Consider the following 10,986-nt stretch of genomic DNA (forward strand, 5'->3'; position numbering starts at 1 on the left):
AAAGAAAAACATCTTTCAAGCCATTTATTATTCATCTAACATGAGAAAAAAATTAAATTAAATTAATAATTTTGTCTTCACAAAGACACTGCAGTGAGGAGAATTTAACAGGCAGTTTATTGTTTTACTGACACGGATCTTCAGGTCCAGGTGGTCCCACAGGTCGGACCTCCAGAACCTCAGCGAACCCCTGTCCAAACCAGCAGGTGACGTCCGCCGTGTCCAGAGAGAAGAAGAAGAGTCTGTCTCTGCATCGGGTTCTCCTGTAAACTGACCTGGGGTCTGCTGACAGCACAGCCCTGATGGCGGCGCCGGCCTCCTCCGGACTGCGCAGAAACCTAAACCTGGGTCTGTCGCATTCAGACGGTTCTGTTAAGAGAGACATGGTTTTAAAACAGGGAGTCCAAAATGCCCTTTGGGCCATTTGTGTCCCTTAGACTGATATTTTGTGGCACTCAACTGCAATTCAAGAATGATACAAATTTCTTTATTAAACTTTTTTTCAATCATGGTAAAATTATTGCTAATATGACTTTCTTGCAATGGAAAATGTTAAGCATAATTCAAAGTATTTGTCTTTTTATAACCAGGCTCTAATAGTAAGTAGAACCGTGTTTATCGAGGGACTTTTACTGAAAATCCAACTTTGCTGCATCCAAATTAGCTTTAATTAACTGATTAAAATTGGCTAAATACAGCAAGCGTTTTGAAAGAAAATGACCTGAATCTCTTTCTTACAACTGAGAATAAATTTGTTCGAATGAGCCTGAAGAAGCATGAAAAAACAGAAGCCTTTCTTTTAATACAGCAAAATCCTTTTTACATTTTGAATCTATCATAAATAACATCTCTAATTAAAAAATTTGACAACTTTCTTTGCTTGCTTTAATTTAGTTTTTTATTTTATCTTTTGCTTGTGAATACTTTTTACTTGACAATTTTGGCCCATGTAACAAAACGTTTGGAGATTTCTGTTTTTAAACAAATCAGAAACAACAGCGCCCTCTTGTGGAGGACATCAACTTTTACCAGTTGTCTTACCAGATGAATGTGCAGGAAGGAACGCCTCCAGCTGTTTCTGAGCTTCAGGGGTGAAGCGCACATCCAGACTGGAAACCGGAGGCTCTCTGATCCAGTCGGCGATGGTTTCACTGCCATAACTGGGCCGGTGCACGATTTCTGCTGCTGGTTCGGCTTTTCCACAGTCTAACACTTTGTTTTTGTCCTCACAGTCAGGTGGTGTCAGATCTGTTTCGTTTACGTAAGACTCCACTTCTTTCAGCAAACTAACAGCTTCTTTGGGTAGAGAAAACTGAGTCTGTGGCGGCGTTAAACAAACACCTGCTTCCGATTTCTGTCTCAGGTGAAGAATCTCATCTGTTTTGTCTTCTAGATGAAAGCTTGAGATGTTCACCTCCTTCTCTTCAGACACGGTCTGTAGATCTGGGTTTGATTCCAGCCGCGTCCTCGTGTTGAGAGAGTCGTATTCTGGGATGTACGGTTTAATGTCCAGGACGGGAGTGCCGGCAATCATATCAATATCTGAGAGATGCAGCGTGTCACCTAGAAAACAAATAAAATATTTTAGGATTTCCTCAAAACGCCACACACTCCAAGAACTGTAAATCCATTGCATGTTATTGTTTACATGCGGAAATTTCACGTACAACGCTAGAAGGCAAAAAGTCGATTCTTTTACATGCCATCCATAACCGCGCTGCCACGACAGAAAAACAAAACTGGTCAAAGTGAAACCTTGACCAGGACAAAGTCAAGCTAGCAAACTGACTTATTACTTCCCCTTCTCTCTCTCTCTCTCTCTCCATTTTTTTTCATTTAAAGCTTTTTCCTGACCTGTATTTTTAGTATTACAGGTCAACTAGATTCAGTATCTAAAAATACTGAATCTAGTTGACCTAATGATGACAATCTGTAGAAAAGCAGTGTGTCCCTTTTTTTTTTATACATCATGTGTACATTAATTATTTAGTGCATTATGTTGACAACATAACAGCTAAAACTACTGCTAGTCATTGCCAGCGAACAGCTTTTTGCCCTCCAGCAGGGAGCAGAGGGGTGGGATTTTTCACTCGTGAAGTCCCACTGCAACATGTCTACATCCATCTGATGCAAAATGGCTTCATACCTTGAATTTTATCCAGCTTGGCCAGTGTCAGTCCAAGGGAGTTTGGTCGGTGTGGACTTCGTGTCGAGTAAACTCCGACTCTCTGACCGTTCAGCCTGGGAGGTTTCACCTTGGCTTTGTAACTCTGATGTCCGTTTTTATGGAAAAGAAAAATAATCCTGTAAAGATTGAATGTTATCAACAAAGATACAGAATGAAGCACCCACTTCCAAGCTTCAAAAATAGTAGAAAAAGTAGCAAAAACATCATATTTTAATGATATTAGCAGCCAGTTAATGGTATGTTGTGTTCCAAGAGCAAAAAGAAAAACTTAACAGAAATAGTCCCACCACAACAAAATTTAAGACCTGTGATTAAGACATTTAAGGGCAAAGTTGTTGTTTTGTTTTTTTCAACAAACTCAAAACAATTTAAGGCCTTAATTTTATATACATGAATTTAAGACTTTTTAAGGATGTGCAGACATCCTAATTTGGACTTCATCTGCAATAATGTGGATTTTCATTCAGTTTATTGAGGAGAACAAAGGAACTGAGCTGAAAAGCCCATCATGTCACTAGTTTTAGTATCAAGTGTCTGAACCAACCCTGGGGCAGATGGAGAACCTTACAGCGTTTTCCTCCTACTGATGTTAATTTTGCATCTCAAACTAACATCAACAACAACTTTGAATTTTCCTGAATAAACTATGATACGAATCTCCTAGAATCAGTTTCATTCATTTATTTCCAAAGCACAACAACAAAAGAATAAGAGGTCAAGCATTCGGCCTTGGGGGACTCCATAAGAAAATGTCAATCACTTTGAACCTATATTGGATATTTAGATTTAATTTTGTTAGAATTAGCAGTTCTTTCCTGTAGTTTATGAAATAAAAAAATAAAACAAGTGTTTATCAGTAGGCCAGGAGATGATGAGCAGGACAAAATCCACTCAAGGCTTTTCTAAGCTTGACAGGTTAAAGGAATCCTGGAGATATGTGCAGTATATGCGTGACGTACCAGACATGCGAGTACTGCTCGAGGCCCACCAGCGCATGCTCAGGGTTGTTGAAAACGCTCTGCTGGATTCGCAGCTGAGCCCGTGACGGGCCGCAGATAGTCGGCTGCCTGGGCGTCCCGTTCTTCACGGAAAAACAGGAGCTGATGTAACCGATCGGCACAGTCTGGATGTTTCCTGCAAAGTGTGGTTAAAATATTTTAAAAGCAGGCAGTTTAATTGAAACAGGAGAGGTAAACGGAGCACATGTTTTTTTGTTTACATCTAACCTAACTCAGTGGAAGGTTTGGATTGTATGAAGACCAGGTTAGTTCTTAAGACACTGAAATTATCCTGGATTCTCATCATTTTAATAATCATGTGGGAGTTTTGGTTGGACGTCATCATTTTCAGTTCAATTAAATAATACTTTATTTTTCTCAAAGAGGAATTAAACTGTGTAACTTATATCATCCAAGTAACTTAAAAGACTTTTTGTGGAAGGCGATGCTGTGGCAGGAAGGATCTCCAGTAGCAGTCAGTCTTGCAACGAGTTTGAAAAGACCCCTGACTGAAGACTGTACAGCAGACATGACATGCTAACAGCTAGATTTTCAGGCAGCAGAGAACATAATCCATAGTAACATGTCTTGGATGACATCATCAGTTGTTGGCTAATCCACCTCATTTGCTTTTGCTGTTCCTCTTTAAATCTCTGTCTGCCTGTATGGTCAGAAAGTCGGGCAGGGAGACTTTGGAGTCAGGGATATGATCTTTTCCAGTTATGGTGGATAGAAGAGATGGTTTGTTTTAAAAAAATAACCCACTGTTGTCATGGTTACACATCTTAATTTTGACCGTTTGACAACTTTGGCTGTAAAAATGACTGAAGTGACTTAATTTAATCTTAGAAACGTTCATCTAATTAGTGCAAAAGTAAGTTATTTTGATCAAAGTTTTTCAGGCATTCTGAAGTTCTGTCAATGACAGTTCATTTTGTTTTCAGTCCTAACAGCTGATTATGACACCATGTTGTGCAGTTTATGTGTATTAAATATAAATAGTATATCCACCTTGTTCTAATGCGCCTGGCGCTGATAACAAAGATGTGCAATCTTTTTTACTGTGGCCAGAAAAGTCAGCCTTTGACACAGCAGCCTGAATCGACATCAGATGTTTGCGATGCACTCTGACAGCCCCGTCCAACGTCTGTCTGTTTAGGAAAAGATGGAAGAAAAAAAGGTTATTAATGGAGACAGAGGAGTACAAAACTGGAGACATCTTACCTCCCACCTTCACATTCTGGTTAAAGGGCTATTTCACTACTTTTAAGGAATATAGAATACCTTAGTTCAACATCTAAAATACTTCAGATTTGAATAAACATTACTAAAAATACATTTTGCCTCAACCTGTGACCTATTTTTTTAACATGCTACATATTTGAATTTTCACCTTTTATAATTTTGCTTGAAGTACTTAGTGTTCTTTTTGAGTGTTTTGAAAAGTGCTATACAAATTACATATATTATTATTATTATTATTGAAAACATAAAAAGAAGGCATTTTTACCATCTTAGAAAAGGGAAGGCTTGAAAATGCCAATAGTTAATCTACTCAAACATGGAATAAATTGCTATGCAACTGACAGAAATTATTTATAATGCAGTTCATGATAAACCAAATTATCAATAAAACAATGCAGTGAAATAAACTAAAGAAAATCAATTCCACATGGCTTATTTTTAGGAATAATTTACCCTGAAATAATCCAATTCAGGTAAGATCAGCCTGAGGTTTTTTTTTTTTTTAACCACTATCATTTAGTAACTATGTCAAATCAAATAAAGTTCAGATTTAGTGAAACAGCCCTTTAACCAGCAGCCCAATCGGATGCTAACTTCAGCTTGGTCTTTTTAAAGTTAAACATACCTCAGATTTTTTATTTCTTTCCGCATCACAGAAACTTGTTGATTTATCTTCTTCATGTTCTCCCCGCAGTGTTCACACAGCGGACTCATTTTTGCCGAAACGAAGAGGAAACAACGAGAGAAAACAGGTTTTACCAGGTTAACCTGTAGCTAATAACGATAGTAGCAAAACCCCATATGAGCAAACCGTCGTCCGAACGTCATTACGGAGGACGCAGCTCGACGTCGGCGTGGAGAAAGCACGTGTTGGATTTTATTGTTGGCCAACAAAGACTATTTACAGTGAAAAACAAACAGCTTACATGAGGCATTAAAGCGCCCAGTTGAGCATGTACAGAGCGTGAAACAGAATAATAACCGCTTTATTATCTTTAACTAACATTTTGCGGCCATGGTAGAAAATAATTGAGTGGATTTAGGTTGTTTACACATTCACGCTTCTAACAGCAGGTGGCAGCAGAAAGGCAGGTGAAAAGATAAAAAAAAATGGCCTTGGAAGCTTGATGTTATAAAAGAAGTCATTTTAATTACTTCAGTAGACGCAAATATAAAAGCAAAAAAGAAGGAGGGTTAGAACTGAGCTCTGTGGCACCCCACATGTTAGAGGGGCGGAGGATGACATATGGCCTTTAACCCTAACACAACAGGTTCAGTCTTCCACAGCTATATCAGATCTATTTATGAACTTTGGCTAGGCTATTTCAAGATCTATATTTTCTTCTGGTGAACCAATTATCTTGTAAATTTAACTGCACTAACGAGATACAAAAAAAAAATCAAATCTGCATTTTATTGGTCAAACCTGACTGGAATCAGATTCAACTTAATTGACCAAGATCATTCAAATTCAAAATACTTCATTGATCCAAAAGGAAAATTAAATGTTGTTGTAACTCATATATATTCAAGTTCTTCAAAGGTTTCTTGTAGATGGTGATAGCTGTTGGCAGGAAAGCTCTCCTGTAGCAGTCTGTATTACAGCGAATTTGAAGAAGATTCTGACTAAAAACATTCTGTACACAAACAAATGATTTGTTTCAATCGCTCACACTGTCCAGAGAATAAGCATAGATATGTATTGTATACTGAATGTACGTCAACCACCAAAAGTTCTATATGAAGTAGTAAACCCACAGCATGCTGCTGCCATCACCATGCATTGCTGTTTCATCAGTCCAGAAGACATTCTCTAAAAAGCTTTCTCAAAAAAGCAGTTTTTGGAAATCTTCCCAAGCAGTTTGTCTCATCTAATTTTTGTCAGTTTTGTAGAAAATGTCTGTTTTTGTAACATATTATAAGTCTATTCAGTAACTGTATTCACGGTGCAATAGTATGTATCTATAATACAGTGATTTGTGTGTTTTCTCTTTCTGACTGATACCTTTATTGAGATCCTTCAGTAACCTCTCTGCAAACAATGACTTTAGATAAAGGATGCAGATGTCCAGTAAATGCTACCAGGACAGCTGAAGCGTATGTTCAGGTTTCAGGGTAATCAGATTCACTATAATAACAGAATAAAGCGTTAGTCCAAAGGGTCAGCACATTTACATAACCAGAATATGGTTATATAACCATATCTGCAGCATGTTATATAGATTAATTACACATGGGTCGGTGTTTTCAAACTTTTTTCAGGCTAATTATGACAATGTTCTGTTTACAGCTGATGAAAACACAACATTTAAGATTAAAATATTACATCACAACAACAAAAATAATACAGAAATATGAGCTTAATGACTTAATAAGAATATGTTTTACACCTGTTTAATGGTTGCTATTTTCAAAATACTTTTATTTTGACATGCAAACCTCATTCTGCATTATATTCTAAGTCAAGGAGTCTATGTGTCTCTATGTGACTCTAATGGTGGAAAACGTTTTAAAATGATTTATAACGATGTGATTTTTTTACATCACAACAGCCAGAAAGGTGTGAGCTGTTGTTTAGAGATTACCCACTGCAGGTCATTCATTAGATCTTTATGTTATTTATTATCAAACCCTCTACCTCATTATGTACAACAACAGAAACAAAGATGCCCCAGAAAACCCTTATTTTTCTCTAAGTACCAATTTTTTAAAAGTTTTGTTCTGTTCTAGATTTAAATTTGTAATTATTGTGGCACTGTGTGACTCAGGTAGTGGAGCAGACAATGGGTCGTTTACTTTGACTCTCCACACTCTTTCCTGTCAAGTTAGTGAGCAAAAAAGTGTAAGTTCTAATTTTTTAACTTCACTTTAACTTGATGAACCTGAAAATAAAAATATAATTCATCAATATTTACATGATTTTCTGTCTCAGATGATAATGAGGACCAGCTTTTCATGATGTAAGCAGGGAATTTTATTTAATCTTTTTTACAAAATTAAATGAAAGACAATCCACTATTACACATACAATTACAAGTTATTCTTTCATTAGATAATGAAAGTAAAATTTTGCTCTTTACTCAATGCGAAGTACAAAAAAATAAAAGACAAATTTGTATTAGTTTGCAGTGAAGCACATTTCAGAATAAATAACCAATGCAGGTATGGTTTGCATTCAAGCATTTTTTTTTCACATAAGCAATAACAATTGTCTCTCTGCAATAAGAAAAACACACTAACCAAAATAAACTTCAGACACACAGTGTGACCTTAAACAAGACAAAAAAGAGATCTGGGTTTTCTAGATCTGGACTGAAGCGACATTTGATGGGGAAAGTTTATATCTGATTCCCTGGCAGGTATTCTTGAGGCAGAGGAGGGCTGGACAGCGTTGGGACTGAGTATATTTTGTTTTGGTCGACCGTGTTCATCAGTGGAGTTTCATCTAAACCTGGAAGAGTCACACAGATAAAACGGTTAAAAAAACAGCTAAAGCTGGTTAAACTGACATTTTGTTACTGATAAGAATTGTGGGGAAAAAATGGAAACTCTGCCTGAACTTGGCAACAATTGTTTATTTGAACGTCTCACACTGGGTTTCACTTTTTATTATTATTTATTTTGTCTTTATCCAACTATATGCTCTGAACTTTTATTAGTTGGGGTCCGGGAATTTATTGTATGTATTCTTTAAAAACTGAAAAAATATTAAAAATTAAGTTAAAAAAATGTAATAAAAGCTGCAGTACGTAACTTTTATTTTTAAAAATTTATGTTTTTTTATTTTACAAATTTGTTAAAACTGCCAAAATGTTAGCATAATAGGAGATAGATAATCTGTGAAAAGATCCAGCTCCTCCTTGTGCTACTATTACTGAAGAAATGTACCGCTCCTGGCCAAAAACAACCAATGAGAGCCAGGAGGAGGGTCTTAGTGCTGTCAATCAATCTCATTTACTAGTTGCTGAATGTGCTAATGGTGGGGAAACAACTTACAGTTACAGAAAAGGCATTTATCAGCCGTCATCAGTGGGTAAGTTAATTAATCTTAGCATTCACAACAGGCTATGCTAACTGCAGCTTAGCAGATAACAAAAGAAGGTGATTGACAGTGCTAAGACCCGCCTCCTGGCTCTGATCGGTTGTTTCTAATTAGCACTGTGAGAAAGCAGAGGAGTTCGAGTTTTTCACAGATTATCTGTCTCATACCATTTTGTCACAATATGGTATAAATAACAAAAATATATATATTTTTAATAAAAGTTACATACTGCAGCTTCAATGAGAGCATCATCAGGACATTCCTACCTTCATCTGCTCTGTCATTTTCTGAAGGAGAGATGTCCTCTTCATCATCCGGGCCCAAGTCTTCTATCAGAACCTGGTCTGGGGTCTCACTGTCTGGAGACTCTGGGTAGAGCGCCTCCACCTGGGGAGGAGCTGGAACGTCCTGGGATGGAGCTCGGACTGGAGAAGCATCTGGAAATTGAACTGGGACATCATCGGAGATTTGAACTTCAATTGGGTCATCATCAGGAGGTTGAACTGGGATTGGTACCATGTAGGAGGCTTTTACTGGGACTGAAGCAGCATAGGGAACTTGTATTGGTTCCGGAGCGGCATAGGGAGCTTTTACTGGGACCGGGACAGAATATTGAGGTTTTACTGGGACTGGAGCAGAATAGGAAGCTTGTATTGGGACTGACACAGCATGGGGATCTTGTACTGGTTCTGGAGCTGCGTATTGAGCTTGTACTGGGACTGAAGCGGCATAGGGATTTTGTATTGGAACCTGTACATCTGGAGCTGAATACTGGGCAGGAACTGGAGCAAAATCTACCTCTAGCTTCTCAAAAAGTGAGTTTCGGACTGGCACAGGAGCAGGTGCATCTACATCTGGAGCTTGTTGTGACTCTACAGCTGGGACGCCAGTCTGAGAGGTCAGTATTTGACCCGAGTTGGCCTCTGCAGTCTCATCCTGAATCACTGGGAAATGCAGGACAGGGTCGGTCTTCCGAGGCCTCCCTCTCCTCTTGGTCCCACTCTTGTTCTCGCCTCTTGACCTTTTCCTCTGGCTCTCCACCCTGAAAGAGTCCAGCTAATTGTTAAGCTAGCTGACACAGGGCGGTGTGATGCATTTGCTAAGCTAATAGTACAAAGTCCCTGGCTGTGATCTGGGGCGTCATAGACCCACCAGAGCAACCTTTGCTTTCCTCTTGCTCCATATTCAACATAAACGAGACGAGAGATAAGCAGCTAGAGCTGATAGTGTTACCGCCATGCACTGTAAAGAAACTTTAACGTCTACTTTGACCTTAAATATTCTGCATAAGCATCTAAACTTGTATTTTTGCTGACAGGGTTTGTCTTCAAAGAAATTTACCCAAAAACCCACTGGTTAGTTTCCTTCTCCTCTGCTTCGGCTTTTCTCTTCCTGAGAAGCTCCCTGTCTCTCAGTCGCCGCCGGATCCCGCCTGAAACAAATTTATAACAAAAAACATTACCATAACCTTAAATATGGACTAATCTGCAGCTATTACACATATAGTAACAGAAAGACCTGGTTTCTGTTGTAGGATGATTCCTCTCTGGCTGCACACTGATCACTCTTACACTGCAAAAATCTTACCTAGTATTTTGCATCTAGTTTCTAAAGCAAATATCTTAGTACACTTGAAATAAGACAAAAAAAAATTTAAATAGGAGTTTGCTTTAATAATTCCTTAATATTGATGGAAAATACTAGTTCCATTGGCCAATTATTTCACTTATAATATGGGAAACATGTCTTGCTATAAGTGAAATTATCTGCCGGTGGAACTCATAATTTTTCATCAATATTATGATATTGTTTACTTAAAATAAGCTGAAAAGTTATTTTTCAGTTAGTTTTGTCTTGCTTCTACTCTACTAAGATATTTGCACTAGAAACTAGAGCAAAAATACTTTGTAAAATTGTATATTTTTGCAATGTGTGAACAATCCTTGACTTTAAAATAAATCCCCAAAGACATAAACTGCATCTCCAGCTTGTTATGACTCTGTCAGATCAAATGCAAATAAATAAATAAAAAAAGAAGCAGAACTAATACCTTCCTCCTCAAGTTGGTTTTTATTCTCCACTTCTTGTAAATTCTCCTGTTGCGACGTCTCCTCCATTCTGGCTGCAGATATGAATGAATTCAACTGTAAAGGCGCGCAAGCAAACAGAGCAGAGAACAGAAAAAAAACTGTGTTGTCTATTGCCCCCCACCCCCCTCCTCCAGATGAATTATCTGGTTAACCATTACTCAGAGCTGGGAGAGTTCTTGCAGCTTGGGCCTTATCGTGTTTGTAAAGCTGGAGGAGTTGGCACTGAGCTGTCAGAGGGAGAAAAAAACTGTAAAGCAAGAGAAAGTTGTGTGTTTGGAAAGGGGAGGGAGGCGGTCAGTGTGTGAACGGTGAAAACGCTTCAATGCAACCTGCTGAATTAGTTGGTTACAAAGTTTGAGTTTTGTTCACATTTCTCCTCAAAAAGCTTCTCCAAAATCATGCATAATCAGAACAGCTCCCCAT

General features: G+C 38.0%; 2 protein-coding genes across 4 annotated transcripts; both read right to left on the minus strand.

Annotated features, from left to right (window-relative positions):
* Positions 1-7: 7 nt before the first annotated feature.
* On the minus strand, positions 8-5,264 carry trmo (tRNA methyltransferase O). 2 transcript variants are annotated; one of them, XM_032563968.1, is made up of 6 exons: positions 5,057-5,264; positions 4,198-4,337; positions 3,148-3,322; positions 2,147-2,304; positions 1,030-1,563; positions 8-369 (listed from the first exon to the last, which is right to left on the minus strand). In XM_032563968.1, exons 1-6 carry the CDS (start codon positions 5,143-5,145, stop codon positions 125-127), a joined length of 1,341 nt encoding a protein of 446 aa, XP_032419859.1. In that variant the 5' UTR covers positions 5,146-5,264; the 3' UTR covers positions 8-124. The 2 variants fall into 2 exon arrangements, with proteins under 2 accessions (XP_032419859.1, XP_032419860.1); XM_032563969.1 differs by having other exon boundaries at positions 1,042-1,563; positions 5,057-5,263.
* A 2,128-nt stretch (positions 5,265-7,392) lies between these two features.
* Positions 7,393-10,689, minus strand: hemgn (hemogen). Of its 2 annotated transcripts, none has more exons than XM_032561790.1 (4): positions 10,524-10,689; positions 9,827-9,905; positions 8,740-9,515; positions 7,393-7,882 (listed from the first exon to the last, which is right to left on the minus strand). In XM_032561790.1, exons 1-4 carry the CDS (start codon positions 10,588-10,590, stop codon positions 7,770-7,772), a joined length of 1,035 nt encoding a protein of 344 aa, XP_032417681.1. In that variant the 5' UTR covers positions 10,591-10,689; the 3' UTR covers positions 7,393-7,769. The 2 variants fall into 2 exon arrangements, with proteins under 2 accessions (XP_032417681.1, XP_032417680.1); XM_032561789.1 differs by having other exon boundaries at positions 9,815-9,905.
* Positions 10,690-10,986: the final 297 nt, after the last annotated feature.

Source organism: Xiphophorus hellerii, chromosome 5, assembly GCF_003331165.1.
Source record: "Xiphophorus hellerii strain 12219 chromosome 5, Xiphophorus_hellerii-4.1, whole genome shotgun sequence".
Lineage (NCBI taxonomy): Eukaryota > Metazoa > Chordata > Actinopteri > Cyprinodontiformes > Poeciliidae > Xiphophorus > Xiphophorus hellerii.

Coding starts and splice junctions, on each gene's coding strand:
- hemgn (XM_032561789.1), bottom strand. CDS start 10,590: ATGGAGGAGACGTCGCAACAGGAGAATTTACAAGAAGTGGAGAATAAA. Junction 9,906..10,523: donor AAACCAACTTGAGGAGGAAG/GTATTAGTTCTG, acceptor AATTTGTTTCAG/GCGGGATCCGGCGGCGACTG. Junction 9,516..9,814: donor ACTAACCAGTGGGTTTTTGG/GTAAATTTCTTT, acceptor GGACTCTTTCAG/GGTGGAGAGCCAGAGGAAAA.
- trmo (XM_032563968.1), bottom strand. CDS start 5,145: ATGAGTCCGCTGTGTGAACACTGCGGGGAGAACATGAAGAAGATAAAT. Junction 3,323..4,197: donor GCCAGGCGCATTAGAACAAG/GTGGATATACTA, acceptor CACACTTTGCAG/GAAACATCCAGACTGTGCCG. Junction 2,305..3,147: donor GAGCAGTACTCGCATGTCTG/GTACGTCACGCA, acceptor CAATCTTTACAG/GATTATTTTTCTTTTCCATA.